The sequence below is a fragment of the Ailuropoda melanoleuca genome, chromosome 9 (genome assembly GCF_002007445.2).
Source record: "Ailuropoda melanoleuca isolate Jingjing chromosome 9, ASM200744v2, whole genome shotgun sequence".
NCBI classification, from domain to species: Eukaryota; Metazoa; Chordata; class Mammalia; order Carnivora; family Ursidae; genus Ailuropoda; species Ailuropoda melanoleuca.
Window position 1 is genome coordinate 26898274 of NC_048226.1, and position 18712 is coordinate 26916985.

Here is an 18712-nt window from a genome sequence, read left to right on the forward strand (position 1 = left end):
TCTTAAGCTACACAGGTCCACTTATACACACATTTTTTTCAATAAATATATTGGAAAATTTATGGAGATTTGCAACAATTTGAAAAAACTCACAAATCACAAAGCCTAGAAATATCAAAAAAATTTAAAAGTTAGGTATGTCATGAACGCACAAAATATATGTAACTACTAGTCTATTTTATCACTTACTACCATAAATCTATTATAAAGTTAAAATTTATCAACACTTATACATAAAAATACAGCCTCTATAAGGTTGAAAGAAATGTAAACAAACCTAAAGATGCAGTATTAAATCATAACAGCATAAAATTAACCACAGTACAAACTTAATGTAACGTACTACTGTAATAATTTCATAACCACCCCTGCTGCTATTGCAGTGAGCTCAAGTGTTGCAAGTATCCACTTAAAATACCACTATATGCTAATCATCTCCACATGAGTAGTTTTGTCCAGTAAATTGTGTATTGCAGTTAAAAGTGATCTCTAGTAGTTCTCATGTATCTTTCATTGTGTTTAGTGGAATACTGTAAACCTTGAATAACACCATGGGATGCATACATAGTGCCACTGATGATGCCAGACATACACCCAAGAGGCAGAGAAAAGTCATGACCTTACAAGAAAAGGTTGAATTGTTTGATAAAAACTATAGATGGAGGTCTACAGCTGTGGTTTCCTGCCATTTCAAGATAAATGAATCTGGTATAAGAACCAATGATAAAAAAAGAAGAGGAAATTCATGAAGCTGACACAACGGTCACACCAGCAGACACAAAAACACTGTACTTTCTGCGAAATACCTTTTTATGTAGTATTGAAAATGCAGCTTTTATGCGGGTGCAGGATTGCTATAAGAAAGGAATACCTATAGAGACTCTAATGTGATTTGAGAAAAAGCGAAGTCATTGTATGATGACAACCTAAAGCAAAAGGAAGGTGAAGATCAAAAGCTGGAGAATTTAATGCCAGTAAGTTTGGTATTTCAGAAACAGATTTGACTTAAAAAATGTCAACAGGAGGGGCGCCTGGGTGGCTCAGTTGTTAAGCATCTGCCTTCGGCTCAGGGCGTGATCCCGGCGTTCTGGGATCGAGCCCCACATCAGGCTCCTCCACTGGAAGCCTGCTTCTTCCTCTCCCACTCCCCCTGCTTGTGTTTCCTCTCTCGCTGGCTGTCTCTCTCTGTCAAATAAATAAATAAAATCTTTAAAAAAAAAAGTCAACAGGAGAAGCAGCTTCTGCCAATCAAGAGGAAGTAGACAAGTTCCCAGATGCCACGCAGAAAGTCATTGAGGAGAAAGAATACATCCTGCACAGGTTTTTAATGCAGATGAAAGTGTCCTATTCTGGGGGGAAAAAAAATGCCACAAATAGCATTTATTACTAAGGAAGAGAAGTGAGCACTAGGACTTAAAGCAGTCAGGGACAGACAAACCGTGCTGTTTTGTGCAAATGCAGTAGGTTTACGATCAGGACTGCCCTTGTCTATAAAGCTGCTAATCCCCGAGACTTGAGGGGCAAAGATAAACACCAAATGCCAGTTTTTTGGTTGTCCATCAAGAAGGCACAGATGAGAACCCCTTTTCTGGAAAAGAAAGGGAACTATTTAGTAACAAGAAAACATATGAAAGTACAAATCTCACTGGCAAGATAAATATATAGTAAAGGTAAGTGATTAATCACTTACAAACCTAGCATAAAGGTTAAAAGACAAGATTAGAAAAATAACTACAACTACAATAACTAAGAGATACACAAGATAAAAAAATGTAAATTATGACATCAAAACATAAAGCATGGGGGTGAGGGTAAAAATTTAAAGTTTCAGAATGCTTTCAAACTTATGCTGTCATCAACTTAAAATAGACTGTAATAAATATATATCATATGGTTTCACTCATTTATGGAACATAAGAAATAGGAAGATCGGTAGGAGAAGGAAGGGAAGAATGAAGGGGGGGTAAACAGAAGGGGGAATGAACCATGAGAGACTGTGGACTCTGGGAAACAAACTGAGGTCTTCAGAGGGGAGGGGGGTGGGAGACTGGGATAGGCCGGTGATGGGTACTAAGGAGGGCACATATTGCATGGTGCACTGGGTGTTATACTCAAATAATGAATCATGGAACATTGCATCAAAAACTGGGGATGTACTGTATGGTGACTAATGTAACAAAATAAAAATTATTTAAAAAAAAAATATATATATATATGTAAGCCTCATGCTAACCATAAAACAAAAACCTATAGCAGATACATAAAAGATAATGATAAAGAAATCTAAGCATAATCATAAAGAATGTAATCAAACCACAAAGGAGGAAAGAGAAAAAAACAAAGGAACTACAAATCAGCCCGAAAACAATTAACAAAATGGCAATAAGCACAAACCTATCAATAATCAGTGTACATGTAAATACAGAAAATTCTCCAATTAAAAGACATGGAATGGATGAATAGATTAAAAAAACCAAGATCCATCTATATGCTGCCTACAAGAGATTCACCTTCAGACATAAGGACACAGACTGAAAGTGAAGGGATGAAAAAAGATATTCCATGCAAATGACAACCAAAGCAAAGTGGGCATAGCTATACTTGTATCAGACAAAACAGACTTAAAATAAAGACTGTATAAAAGCCAAAGAAGGGGCGCCTGGGTGGCACAGCGGTTAAGCATCTGCCTTCAGATCAGGGCGTGATCCCAGCGTTATGGGATCGAGTCCCACATCAGGCTCCTCCGCTATGAGCCTGCTTTTTCCTCTCCCACTCCCCCTGCTTGTGTTCCCTCTCTCGCTGGCTGTCTCTATCTCTGTCAAATAAATAAATAAAATCTTTAAAAAAAAAAAAAAGCCAAAGAAAAAGAAAAGCATTACATAATGATAAAAAATGACTTAAAAAACTCCACCCAACAGAAGACATAACATTTACAAATATTTATGCACCCAATATAGGAACAAATAAATATATAAAGCACATCTTAACAAACCTAAAGGGAGGAAAAAAATATCAGTACAATAACAGCAGGGGACTTTAACATTCGACTTTCATCAATGAATAGATGATCTAACCATAAAATCAATAAGGAAATATCACCTTAAACTATGTATCAGACCAGATGGACTTAACAGCTATATACAGCAAAAACAACAAAATATACTTTCTTCTCATGTCAACATGGAAATTCTCCAGGAGAGATCATATATTGGACCACAAGAAAAGTCTTAATAAATTTAAGAAGACTGAAATCACATCAAGCACCTTTTCCGACCGCAACAGTATGAAACTAGAAATCAATTACAAGAAAACTGGAAAATTCACAAATGCGTGGAGATTAAACAACATGCTACTTGGCAACCAATGCGTCAACCAAGAAATCAACAGAAGTCAGCAAATACCTTGAGACAAATGAAAAGAAAAATATAGCATACCAAAACTTATGGGATAGAGCAAAAGCAGTTCTAAAAGGGAAAGTCATAATGATAAATGCCTACATCAAGAAACAAGATACATCTCAAACAAACTAACTTTACACCTCAAGGAACTACAAAAAGAACAAGTTAAGGACAGAGTTAGTAGAAGGAAGGAAAAAAACAAAGATAAAAGAATAATGAAATAGATAATAAAAAGACAGAAAATATCAATGAAACCAAGAACTGGTTCTTTGAAAAGATAAAAAAAATTGACAAACAGGTAGCTAAAGTCACCAAGAAAAGAAAAAAAAAGAGAACTCAAAATCAGAAATGAAAGAACAGATGTTACAACCAATACTACAGAAATACAAAAGATTGTAAGAAACTACTATGAACAATTATACACCAACAAACTGTACAACCCAGAAGAAATGGACAAGATCCTAGAAACATACAACTTTCCAAGACTGAATGAGAAAGTAACAGAAAATACGAAAAGATTTAATCAGTAATAAAAACCTCCCCCTCCAGGTGGCTCAGTCGGTTAAGCATCTGCCTTCAGCTCAGGTCATGACCCCAGGGTCCTGGGATAGAGCCCCACATCAGGCTCCTTGCTCAGTGGGGAGCCTGCTTCTCCCTCTCCTTTTGCCTGCTGCTCCCCATTTGTGCACTTGTTCTCCATCAAATAAATAAATAAAATCTAAAAAAAAAAAAAAATCCAGAAACAGATGGCTTCACTGGTGAATTCTGACAAACATTCAAAGAAGAATGAATACCAGCCCTTCTCAGACTCTTCCAAAAAACTGAGGAGGAAAGAACACTTCCTAATTCATTTTATGAGACCAGAATTACTGATATCAAAGCAAGATAAGGACACCACAAGAAAAAAAAAATAGTTACAGCCCAATTTCCCTAAAGAACATACACACCAAAACCCTCAGCAAAATATTAGCAAACTGATTTTGTCAATATGATCAACTGGGATTTATTCCCAGGGATGCAAGGACAGTTCAATACCCACAAATCAATCAACATAATATACATCAACAAAATGAAAAATAAAAATCATATGATAATTTCAACAGATGCAGAAAAAGCATCTGACAAAATTCAACATCCATTTAAGACAAAAGCTCTCAACAAAGCAGGTATAGAGAGAACGTACTTCAAGATAATAAAGCCCATATATGACAAGCCCACAGCTAACACTGACTTAACACTGAAAAGGTGGAAGCTTTCCTCCAAAAATCAAGAACAAGACAAGGATGTCCACTCTCACAATTCACGTAACAGCAAATTTTTCATCAGAAACCATGGAGGACAGCTGAAAGCAGCAAAATATTTTTGAAGTGATGAAAAAAAAAATCATCAACAACCTAGAATCCTAAATCTAGCAAAAATGTCCTTCAGGAATGAAAGGAAAATCAAACATTCTCAAATGAAGGAAAACTAAGAAAATACATCATCAGCAGACCTACACTAAAAGAATGGCTAAAGGAAGTTCTCTAAACAGAATGGCAACAATAAAAGGAAAACTTTGGAACTCAGGAAGGAAAAACACTGTAAGTAACATAAGGGTAAATACAACAGGCTTTTCTTCATCTCTCGACTTTTTTCTAAATTATGTCTGAAGTTTCAACCAAAAATTATAATATTGCTAAATGTGGTTATAAATACATGCAATAAAAATATTTAAGGCAATCATATGAGCAGAAAAGGATAAAGGGACATAAAGGGAAGTAAGGTTTCTATATGTCAACCAAACTGGTTAAATGACACAACCAGGAAACTGTGCTTGTTATATATATATAATATATTAGACAAATCACTAAAAAGACTACACCAAAAAATAAACTCAAAAACACTATAATCAAAATGGAATTCTAAAAATGGTGAAGTAAACCACAGGGAGCAATATAAACAAAACAAAAATGAAAAAACAGAAAACATACAAAATAGCAGTCTTAAACTCTAATTTATCAATAATTACATGAAATTCAATGCAAAGTCTAAATATGCCGATTAAAAGACAGCCACTGGTAGAGTGGACTAAAAACCATAACCCAACTATATGCTACCTACAAGAAAGTGACTTCAAATAGGCAGATTAAAAGTAAATGCATAAAGGGGTGCCTGGGTGGCTCAGTCAGTTAAGCATCTGACTCTTGATCTCAGCTCAGGTCTTGATCTCAGGGTCATGAGTTTCAAGCCTTATATTGGGCTCTATGCTGGGTGTGGAGCCTACTTAAAAAAAAAAAAAAAAGTAAATGGATAGAAAAATCAAAAAGCACGCAAACAGTAATCAAAGGAAAGCAAGAATGGGTATATTAAATAGAGTAGATGTCAGAGCAAAGATAAATACCAAGAATATACAGCAACATTAAAAAATAAGAAAATGGTCAATCCACCAATAAGGCATAACAATTCTAAATGTGCATGCACCGAACAGCAAAAGATGTGACCAAAAAAACAAAAAACAAACAAAAAACCTATTTATACAGTCTTAGAGTTGGAGACCTCAATATTTCTCTCAACAGCTGACAGAACAAGGAGACAGAAAATCAGCAAGGATAGGAAAGAACACAAAAACACCACAACCAACATCTAATCAACATTTAGAACACGCCAGCCAACAGCTGAATACACAATCATTCACAGCAAATATCAAAACAGATCATATCCTGGGCACAATACAAACCTCAACAAATTTATTTTTTTTAAAGATTTTATTTATTTATTCGACAGAGATAGAGACAGCCAGCGAGAGAGGGAACACAAGCAGGGGGAGTGGGAGAGGAAGAAGCAGGCCCACAGCGGAGGAGCCTGATGTAGGACTCGATCCCAGAACGCTGGGATCACGCCCTGAGCCGAAGGAAGACGCCTAACCGCTGTGCCACTCAGGCGCCCCTCAAGAAATTTAAAAGAAGTGAAAGCATACAGAGTATGTTCTCCAAAACAATGGAAAGAAACTAGAAATCAGTAACAGAAAAATACTGGGAAAATCGCCAAACTATTGGGAACTAAACAACACACTCTTAAATAATCCATGGGTCAAAGAGGGAGGGAAATGAAAAATATACTGACCTGAATTAAAATGCAAATAGAATACATAAAAATGTGTGGAAAAAGCTAAAGCAATCATGAGAGAAATGCATAGTACTAAATGGGTCATTTGAAAAATGGGAAACTTCTAAATCAATAAATATAAGCTCCCATCTCAGAAATCTAGGAAAAAACTAACAAAATAAACCAACAAGTAAGCAGAAAGATGGAAATAATTAAGAGCAGAACAATGAGAATGAAAATGTAAAAAACAATAGAGAAAAATCAATGAGACAAAGAACTGGTTCTTTCAAAAGATCAATAGAACTGTCACACCTCTAAGCAGGGCTGACAAAACACAAAAAGAGAATAAACATAAATTACCAATATCAAGAAAGAAACAGGATCTACATATAATTAGAAGCTACTAGGGAACAACTCTACACATATAAATTAGACAACTTAGACAACTTTGAGATTCCTCAAAAAATACAAACTATCTCAACTCGGCAAATATGAAACAGGTCATTTAAGTTGCCATACGACTATTTAGAAAACTGAATTCATAATCTTAAAAATCCCAAAAAGGAAATCACAAGGTCCAGACTGCTTCACTGGAGAATGTTACCAAATATTAAAACAGAATTAACACACATTCTAAACAATCTCTTCGGGTAAATAGAAAAGGAAATACCTCACAATTCATTTTAAGAGACTAGTATTAACATGATATCAAAACCAGAGACAGGACAAAAAAAATTACAGAATATTGCTCTCATGAATATAGGCACAAAATCCTTATCAAAATATTAGTAAATAGAATTAAGCAATATATAAAAAGAATTATACATCACCACCAAGTGGTGTTTATTTCAGGATTGTAAAGCTGGTTGAACAGTCAAAAATCAGATCCTTCATATTAATAAACTAAATGGAAAAAAAAATCACATGACAAATCAAGTGAGGTAGAAAAAGCATTTGACAAAGTTCAACACTCATTCATGATAAAACCTCCCAGGAAACTGGAATAGATAGGAACTTCCTCACCTTTATAAAAAGCATCTACAAAAACTTATGCTAACATATACTTAACAATGGAAAGACTGAATATTTTCCCCCTAAGATCAGGAATAAAGTAAGGTTATTCTCACCACTCTTATAAAACATAGTAAAGAAGTTCTAGCCAGAACAACAAGGCAAAAAAATATAATAGAAGGCACATAGGTTGAAAAGGGAGAAATAAAACTGATTGTCTACGTAGAAAATCCAAAAAAAATTTCCTAGTCAATTCAGCAAAGTTGCAGGACACAAGATAAACATATAGAAATAAATTGTTTTTCTATATACTAGCAATGAACACACAGGTATTAAATTATCCAAAAATTATTTAACAATTTTTTTAATTTAACAATTTATATAGAAAGGCAAAGGAACTAGAATTGCTAGAACAGTATGAAAAAAGAAGAAGAGGGGCGCCTGGGTGGCACAGCGGTTAAGCGTCTGCCTTCGGCTCAGGGCGTGATCCCGGCGTTATGGGATCGAACCCCACATCAGGCTCTTCCTCTATAAGCCTGCTTCTTCCTCTCCCACTCCCCCTGCTTGTGTTCCCTCTCTCGCTGGCCGTCTCTATCTCTGTTGAATAAAGAAATTTAAAAATCTTTAAAAAAAAAAAAAGAAAGAAAGAAAAGAAAAAAGAAGAAGAAAGTGTGAAGAACCAGTCTACCTGATTTCAAGACTTAGATACAGTAGTGAAGAACGTGGTGTGGGCGTAGAGATACACACTTGGATTAGTAGAACAGAAAAGAGAAAAGAGAAATAGATGACACAAGTATACCCAACTTATTCTTGACAAAGGTGCAGAAGAAATTCAATGGTAGAAAGTTAGCCTTTTCAAAAAATGGTGCTGGAGCAATTAGTTATTATAAGCAAACAAAAAACAAAAAACAAAAAAACTTGACCTAAACCTCACATTGCACACAAAATTTAACTCAAATGAAACAGGAACAAATATGTAAAACATAAAACTACAAAACTTTTAGGAAAAAACATAGGGGAAAATCTTCAGGCTCTAGGGCTAGGCAAAGAGAAGGAAGAGGAAGAAGCAGAGGTAGGGGAGGAAGAAGAAGAATAAGAAGGGGGAGGAGGAAGAAAAAGCAAAATCCACATTAAACTTTATCAAAATTTTAAAACTTTTACTGCACTTAAAACACTGCTGAAAGGATGAAATGATAAGCTATGAACTGAGAGAAATTATTTGGAAAATCACATATAAGAAAAAGGATTAGTATCTGGAATATATGCAGAAATGCAAAAACAGGAGAGCGTAAAGAAAAAGAAAGCTCTAACTAGAAAATGGGCAAAAGACATGAACAGGTATCCCACTGAAGAGACACAGATGGTAAACAGTCACAGGATACTGCAAATTAAAACCACAATAAGATATCACCACACACCTAACAGAATGGCTAAAATTTTTTAAAGTTGACAACACCAAATGATGATGAGGACACAGAGAAACAGCATCAATCATATGTTGCTGGGAGGGATATAAAATGGTGTAGCCACTGTGGAAAAGTTTGCCAGGTCCTCAAAAAAATTAAACAGAGAACTACCACATGATCCAGCAATTCTATTCCTGGGTATATACACAAATAATTGAAAGCAGAACTTATGTATACTTACTAGCAGCACTATTCAAAATCACTAAAAGGTGGAATGCCCATCTATGGATGAATGGATAAACAAAATGCAATATATACATATAATGGAATACTATACAGTCTTTAAAAGGAAGGAAATTCTGACACATACAACAACATAGATGAGCCTTGAAGACATTATGCTAAATAATGAAATAAGCAAGACATAAAAGGACAAATACTGTATGATTACACTTACACCAGGTAACTAGACTAGTCAAAATCCTAAAGACAGAAGGTAAAATTGTGGTCTCCAGGGGCCAAGAGTAGAGACGAAAGAGGAGTTACCATTTAATGAGTACCGAGTTTCAGTATGGGAAGATGAAAGGTTCTGGAAATGGGTGCTGGTGGTGATAACAAAATAAATGTGAACACGTTTAATGTCCCCGAACTGTATACATAAAAATGGCTGAAATGTTAAATTTTATTATGTAGAGTTTACCATAATATTTAAAAATTTTAAGTTAAATTTTTAAAAATTCCATAACAACAACAAAAAAATCCATCTATGGTATCTAGAAAAGAAGTGCCAGATCAAGCTTTCCAAAGTACCAGAATCTCAGTTCATAATACCTGGTTGCTTGCCCCATACCCAGCTCTCTAGGATTGATTTGGCCCTACATGCAGGTGCAGGAGTTTCTTCTTCATCTTTTTTCTCTTTGTCATTCAGATCTTCTTTCTTTGTTCCACTTTGAGTATCAACACCATCATCTAGAAAATCAAAAATTTTAAAAAAAAATCTATAAATTCCTTTTCAAAATGAGGCATACACTTGGCAGTCTCCGTGCAAATGTCCCTCCCAGAATGGAATGGTTAAGTTACAATATACATCATTAGTTGAATATTTGATGATTAAAAGAAAATAATATGAATCATCACCACAAAAGGTACAGTGCGATTTATGAACTAATGAATGGTCTAGTAACCCTTTTAATAAAGAAATTAAAATATCATTCAAATTCCTCTTTGAAGCAGGTCTCCTAAAGTATTCCGTCAATTTCCTACTATATTTCACAACTAATAAACTTAGTCTTTGATATTACCTAGTTGAATTTCATGTGAACTCCTTTCATACAGTGATCCCCAACTGCTGTGTCCAAAAGAAGGGAAGATGTGAAATGGTAGCAGGATTCAAAAACCATTTTTAATCTATATAATGCCATACTCCACCAACTGAGAATGACTGCTACACAGGACCACTGCCACTGACAAAGTATAATTCAGAAGTTTTGGGACACACACAAAAAAGCAGAAAACCATTACGTTGGGCCAATTTTAAGTTTCAGTCAAGGACAAATGTCATGAAACTCCTTACACCCAGCAAATAAAGACAGAACCTACCCCTGAAGTATAAATGTGTCCTATCCTAGAAAACCCTTACTAAATTAATTATTTTCTAAATGACATAATTATAAATATACATCTAGAGAAAAAAGATGGTGGAGGAGTAGGGGACCTTTTTTAAGCTGGTCCCCTGAATCGAGCTGGATATCTACCAGATAATCCGGAAGACCCACGAATTCAGCCCGAGACGTAGGAACATACATATAGAGCTCCACAAAAGAACATCACCAGTGCTGAGTATTGAGGTCTGAAGCGGCAAGCCGTGAATGTATGCACAGATAACTGAAGACAAACAGAAGGGGGAGGGTGCAACCGCGCTCGGGCATCGGGAAGCAGTAGCCACCTAAACTGGGGAGGGGGCCAGACTCACAGAAGGGTAGCCAGGGAGAAAGCAGACTGAGACCAGGAACTCGGGAGCGAGGCGCGACCAGACTGAAAATCGGAGCTTCAGAGCACGTGCGAACCACACTGAAATGGGGAGCCCGGGAGCGCACGTGGGAACCGGGGGGCTGGCTGTGTTAGAAGCACAAAGGACAAAGAGACAAGCCGGGACCTTGGGAGCGAGGACTAGGAGAGTGGCTGTGGGGCACACAACCCAGGAAGCTGACAGGTTTTTTTAGCAGCACCGACAGAAACAAAGCAAAAGTGGCCGGGAGAGCTCACTGGAAAGCAGACTGCGATATCTCTGTTCTGAGACAGAGGCTAGGATACAGACACTGCTGCTCTGACTCTCAGAAGAGACACGAAAACCACCAGGGAAAGGCGCCAGAGAACAAAAGCCTGGAAATACCGGTTCGCATTGTGCCCATCCCCACCCCCACTCACAGGGGACAGGGCAACTCTACCCAAAGAGGGTTGCCTGAGTAAGCGCGGCAGGCCCCTCCCCCAGAGGGCAGGCTGAAAAAACAAGAAGCCCACATCCCTAAGGTCCCTATAAAACAAGTGCACATTGCTTGAGTACTGGTCAATAATTTGGGCTCTGTACAATGACAATGAAGAGGAACCCCCAACAAAGGAAAGAAACAGAGACTGTGGCCTCTGCCACATAACTAATAGATGTGGATATAACCAAACTGTCAGAAATGGAGTTCAGAGTAACAACGGTCAAGATGATGTGTAGGCTTGAAAAAATATTAACAAAAATATTAACAAGAATATAGAATCTCTAAGGGTGGAAATGAGAGCGAATCTGGCAGAAATTAAAAATGCTATGACTCAAATGCAGTCTAAACTGGATGCTCTGACAGCCAGGGTAAACGAGGCAGAAGAACGAATAAGTGAGTTGGAAGATGACATGATAGAAAAGAAGGAAAAAGAGGGAACATGGCTTAAAAACCTCCAATTTCAAGAATGTAGATTACAGGAGATTACGGACTCAATGAAACATTCCAATGTCAGAATCATCGGCATCCCTGAGGGGGTGGAGAAAGAGAGCGGTCTAGAAGAGATATTTGAACAAACTGTAGCTGAGAACTTACCTAATCTGGCAAAGGAAACGAGCATTCGTGCCCAAGAGGCAGAGAGGACCCCTCCTAAGATCAATGAGAACAGACCGACACCAAGTCACATAATAGTACAATTCGCAAATCTTAGATCCAGGGATAAAATCTTGAAAGCGGCCAGGGGGAAGAGAATCCTCACCTACAGAGGGAGGAACATCAGAATAACGTCACACCTGTCTACAGAGACCTGGCAAGCCAGAAAAAGCTGGAAAGACATATTCAGAGCACTAAGTGAGAAGAACATGGAGCCAAGGACCCTTTTATCCAGCAAGGCTGTCATTCAGATGGATGGAAAGAGAAGGACCTTCCAAGACCAGCAGAAACTTAAAGAATATGTGACCACCAAGCCAGCCCTACAAGAAATATTAAGGGGAGTTCTATAAAAGTAAAAAGACCCCAAGAGTGATACAGAACAGAAATTAACGATCTATAGAAACAAAGATTTCACAGGCAGCATGATATCATTAAAATCCTATCTCTCAATGACGACTCTCAATGCCAACGGCCTAAATATTCCCAAAAAACGCCACGGAGTTGCAGATTGGATAAAAAGACATGAACATCCAAATGTTGTCTGTAAGAGACTAATTTTGAACCTAAAGATACATCCAGACTGAAAGTGAATGGATGGAGAACCATTTTTCATGCCAATGGACCTCAAAAGAAAGCTGGGGTAGCAATTCTCATATCAGACAGATTAAATTTTAAACTAAAGGCTGTAGTTAGAGATACAGAGGGACACCATATTATTCTTAAAGAATGTATGTAACAAGTGGATATGACGGTTATAAATATGTATGCCCCCAACAGGGGAGCAGATAGATACACAAGCCAACTCTTAACCAGAATAAAGAGACATATAGATAACAATACATTAAGAGAAGGGGACCTCAACACTCCGCTGTCAGCAACAGACAGATCATCTAAAGAGAAAATCAATAAAGAAACAAGAGCTTTGAATAACATACTGGACCAGATGGACCTCGTAGATACACACAGAACACTATACCCCAGAACAACAGAATACTCATTCTTTTCAAATGCACATGCAACTTTCTCCAGAATAGACCATATACTGGGTCACAAAACAGGTCTCAACCGATACCAAAAGACTGAGATTATTCCCTGCATATTCTCAGACCGCAATGCTTTGAAACTGGAACTCAATCACAATGAAAAACTTAGAAGAATCTTAAACACTTGGAAACTAAGAACCATCCTGCTTAAGAATGATTGGGTAAACCAGGGACTTAAAGAACTTAAGCAATTTATGGAAATCAATGAAAACGAAAACACATTGGTCCAAAACCTATGGGACACTGAAAAGGCAGTCCTAAGGGGAAAATACATAGCCATCCAAGCCTCATGCAAAAGAATAGAAAAATCTAAAATGCAGTACTTATATTCTCACCTTAAGAAGCTGGAGCTGGAACAGAAGAACAGGCCTAACCCATGCACAAGACGGAAGTTGATCAAGATTAGAGCAGAGATCACTGTATTAGAAACCAGGAGCACAGTAGAGCAGATAAACAAAACTAGAAGCTGGTTCTTTGAAAGAATAAATAAGATCAATAAGCTACTGGCTAGACTTATTCGAAAGAATAAAGGACCCAAATTAATAACATTATGAATGAAAGGGGACAGATCATGACTAACACCAAGGAAATAGAAACAATCATTAGAAACTAATATCAACAACTATCTGCCAGGGGCGCCTGGGTGGCTCAGTCGTTAAGCATCTGCCTTTGGCTCAGGGCGTGATCCTGGCATTCTGGGATCAAGCCCCACATCAGGCTCCTCCGCTGGAAGCCTGCTTCTTCCTCTCCCATTCCCCCTCCTTGTGTTCCCTCTCTCGCTGGCTGTCTCTATCTCTGTCAAATAAATAAATAAATAAATAAATAAATAAATAAATCTTTAAAACAACAACAACTATCTGCCAATAAATTAAACAACCTGGAAGAAATGGATGCCTTCAAGGAAGCCTATAAACTACCAAGTCTGAAACAGGAAGAAATTGATTATTTAAACAGACCAATTAACTATGAAGAGATTGAAGCAGTGATCAAAAACCTCCGCAAAAAAAAAGAGTCCAGGGCCTGATGGATTCCCCGGGGAATTCCACCAAACATTCAAAGAAGAAATAATACTTATACTCCTGAAGCTGTTTCAAAAAATAGAAACAGAAGGAAAACTACCAAACTCATTCTATGAGGTCAATATTACCTTCATCCCCAAACCAGGCAAAGACCCCATCAAAAAAGCGAATTACAGACCGATATCCCTGATGAATATGGACGCCAAAATTCTCAACAATATCCTAGCTCAGGATCCAACAGTACATTAAACGGATTATCCATCAAGACCAAGTGGGATTCATCCCCTGGATGCAAGGATGGTTCAACATTTGCAAATCGTTCCGTGTGATAGATCACATCAACAAGAAAAAAGTCAAGAACCACATGATCCATTCAATTGATGCAGAAAAAGCATTTGACAAAATACAGCATCCTTTCCTGATTAAAAACCTTCAGAGTGTAGGGATAAAGGGTACATTCCTCAATTTCATAAAAACCATCTATGAAAAGCCTACAGCGAATATCATTCTCAATGGGGAAAAGCGGAGAGCCTTTCCCTTAAGATCAGAAACACGACAAGGATGCCCACTCTTGCCATTATTGTTCAACATAGTACTAGAAGTCCTAGCAATAGCAATCAGACAACAAAAAGGAATAAAAGGTATTCAAATTGGGAAAGAATAAGTCAACCTCTCTCTCTTTGCAGATGACATGATACTCTATATAGAAAACCCAAAAGACTCCACCTCCAAATTACTAGAACTCATAAAACAATTCAGCAAAGTGGCAGGATACAAAATCAATGCTCAGAAATCAGGTGCATTTCTAGAAATGAATAATGAGACTGAAGAAAGAGAAATTAGGGAATCGATTCCATTTTTACAATAGAACCAAAAAACATATGATATCTCAGAATTAACTTAAGCAGAGAGGTAAAGGATCTATATTCTAGAAACTACAGAACGCTGTTGAAAGACATTGAAGAAGAAAAGAAAGGATGGAAAAACATTCCATGCTCAAGGATGGGAAGAATTAACATAGTTAAAATGTCTATGCTACCCAGAGCAATCTACACTTTCAATGCCATCCCAATCAAAATACCAATGACATTTTTCAAAGAGCTGGAACAAACAATCCTAAAATTTGTGTGGAACCAGAAAAGATCCCGAATCACCAAGGAAATGTTGAAAAAGAAAAACAAAGCTGGGGATATCATGTTGCCTGATTTCAAGCTATACTACAAAGCTGTGATCACCAAGACAGCATGGTACTGGCACAGAAACAGACACACAGACCAATGAAACAGAACAGAGACTCCAGAAATGGACCCTCGGCTCTTTGGACAATTAATCTTTGACAAAGCAGGAAAAAACATCCAGTGGAAAAAAGACAGTCTCTTCAATAAAGGTGCTGGGAAAATTGGACAGCTACATGCAAAAGAATGAAACTTGACCACTCTCTCACACCATACACAAAGATAAACTCCAAATGGATGAAAGACCTCAATGTGAGACAGGAATCCATCAAAATCATAGAGGAGAACATAGGCTGTAACCTCTTCAACATCGGCTACAGCAACTTGTTTCATGACATGTCTCCAAAGGCAAGAGAAACAAAAGAAAAATGAACTTTTGGGACTTCATCAAGGTAAAAAGTTTCTTCAGAGCAAAGGAAACAGTCATCAAAACAAAGAGGCAACCCACAGAATGGGAGAAGAGATTTACATGAAACTACAGATAAAAGGCTGGTATCTAAGATCTACAAAGAACTTCTCAAACTCAATACACAAGAAACAAAAAATCAAAAAAATGGGCAGAAGATATGAACAGACACTTTTCCAATGAAGACATACAAATGGCTAACAGACACATGAAAAAATGTTCAAAATCATGAGCCATCAGGGAAATTCCAATCAAAACCACATATACCACCTTATGCCAGTGAGAATGGCAAAAATTGACAAGGCAAGAAACAACAAATGTTGGAGAAAATGTGGAGAAAGAGGATCCCTCTTACATTATTGGTGGGAATGCAAGTTGGTACAGCCACTTTGGAAAACAGTGTGGAGGCCCCTCAAAAAGCTAAAAATAGAGCTACCCTATGACCCAGCAATTGCACTACTATTTACCCCAAAGATACAGACGTAGCGAAGAGAAGGGCCATATGCACCCCAAAGTTCAAAGCAGCATTGTCCACAATAGCTAAACTGTGGAAGGAGCTGAGATCCCCTTCAACAGACAAATGAATAAAGAAGATGTGGTCCATATATACAATGAAATATTGCTCAGCCATCAGAAAGAACCATTACCCAACATTTGCAGCAACATGGACGGGACTGGAGGAGATTATGCTAAGTGAAATAAGTCAAGCAGAGAAAGACAATTATATGGTTTCACTCATTTATGGAACATAAGGAATAGCAGGGAGATCTGTAGGAGAAGGAAGGGAAGAACGAAGGGAGGGTAAACAGAAGGGGGAATAAACCACGAGAGACTATGGACTCTTTGAAACACTGAGGGTTTCAGAGGGGATGGGGGTAGGGGATTGGGCTAGACTGGTGATGAGTATGAAGGAGGGCACGAATTGCATGGAGCACTGGGTGTTATACGCAAACAATGAATCATGGAACACTACATCAAAAACTAATGATGACTGACATAACATAATAAAAAATAAAGAAATAAATAAGGAGGGCCCGGCGTATAATGAGCACTGGTATAAGACTGATCAATCACTAAACTCTACTTCTGAAACTAAAAATAAACTATAGGTTAATTAGGTGAATTTAAATTTTAAAAAAGAATTTGAAAAAAAATTAAAGATAAAAAACATAAAATGTTATATATGTATCATTCCACTTACATGAGAGTTCTCAAAATGGAAAAACCACAGTGATGGACAACAGATGAGCGGCTGCCAGGGATCAGGTGTTGGGGGAATGTGTGACACAAGCAGAAATAGAAGAGTTTTTTAAGGATGATGAAACTTCTGAATCATGATCACAGTGATAGTTACGTGAATCTATATATGTGTTAAAATTCATTGAAATGAACACCTAAAAGAAATCATTGTACCATATAAATTTTAAAAATAAAAACTGTTGAAAAGGTTTTCCCTAAAATTACAGTAAAATTTCAACTAAGTTCAAAAAACATGTTATTTACCACCCAGCACATCAAAGCACCATAGTAAACACTTTTATACAAAAGTAAAAGATAACTTCTGTAGCCCTAAAGAACCTCTAAAAAAGACATATCAGATACGTAACTAACCAGTACAAATCTGGCTTTGGCAAGGGTCCTGAATCAAGTATCAAAGAGCAGGGAGGACGGCTGGAAGAGAGTCTAAAAGAAGCATTTTCAGGCAAAGAGCTGGGTCCTGAAAGCTGGAGTAGGGCATGGCCTTGGGCCAGTAAGACATGAGGAAATGTATTAAGGGTGAGGGGAGAACAAGTTTCCATCTGCAACAGATAATCGTCTATCTTGACCAGAGAAACCAAACACAAATTTAAATATGTCTGATTTATTTAGCCCCTTATTTTAACCTAATAACACGGAAAGTGTGACAACAAAGTAGAATCTTAAGAAACAAGATACATGGGCGCCTGGGTGGTTCAGTCAGTTAAGCATCTGCCTTCGGCTCAGGTCGTGATCCCAGAGTCCTAGGATCGCATCCTGCATCAGGCTCCCTGCTCAGTGGGGAGTCAGCTTCTCCCTCTACCTCAGCCCCTCCCTGAACTCCTGCACACGCGTGCGCAAGCGCACACGTGCACTCTCTCTCTCTAATAAATAATTAAATTAAATAAAAAGAAGATATATTTAATTTGAAAATCATATCCCAAAAAGTAGGACACTGGGGAGGGGGCAGCTAATGGAAAATGAAAATAAATTGATGTGAACTACATAATACTACATAAGAGTACCTAGCCAAACAACATTATACTTCTTAATCTTTACAAACAACCTTTCAAGGAGGCAGGCTTTGCTGTCTCTAATTCACAGATGTAGAAACTATGCTTCAAACAGTAAGTCCTGGCCAGGGAAACAGAGCTGCGGCTAGAACATATTGCTGGTTCTAACTGGTAGGCCCTATTCCACAGGGGAGGGGGGTGGGGGGGTCATCCACTCACAGAGCCAGGGACCAACTTCAACTCAAGGCTGGTTTGTGTCTGTCCCAAAAGCTAAGATTTTATGTTTTTAAATGATTGAAAAATAATCAAAAGAATAATATTTTGTACTATTAACTTAACATTTTAGTGTCTGTTAATAAAGTTTTATTGGCACAAAGCCACATCCATTTGCTTAGTTTTATCTAAGGCTGCTTTGGCACAACAACTGCAAGCTCCCATAGTTAAGACATAGTTATGGTCCATAAGGCTTAAAATATTTGTTACCTGACCCTTTACAAAAACTTTGCAAATCCCTGATCTATACAATTCTACAAATTTTACAAATAAGAATACAAAATTCTCATTTTAAAGTTTACATACTGGTCATGTAATCTCTTGTCCTGGATGAAAAGCTTTGTTTGACAGTCACCAGGAAGCAGACAAGAAGCATTACTAAGCACACCTAACATTTTATTCTCAGGAGCATAAATGAGAACATTTACAACAGCAAAGGCAGGATGACACC

At 37.4% G+C, this 18712-nt stretch overlaps 1 protein-coding gene across 5 annotated transcripts in view; it reads right to left on the minus strand.

Moving 5' to 3' along the window:
• The window catches only part of HERC2 (HECT and RLD domain containing E3 ubiquitin protein ligase 2), a 234929-nt gene that overhangs the window by 189655 nt on the left and 26562 nt on the right, over positions 1-18712 (minus strand). For all 5 annotated transcript variants that reach the window (XR_004627758.1, XM_019809923.2, XM_019809922.2 and 2 more), the window contains exon 4: positions 9731-9868. Coding sequence is in view for 4 of the 5 variants with exons in the window: in XM_019809923.2 (XP_019665482.1) it covers positions 9731-9868 (138 nt within the window). In the remaining variant the exon portion in view is untranslated. The remainder of the gene's footprint in view (positions 1-9730; positions 9869-18712) is intronic.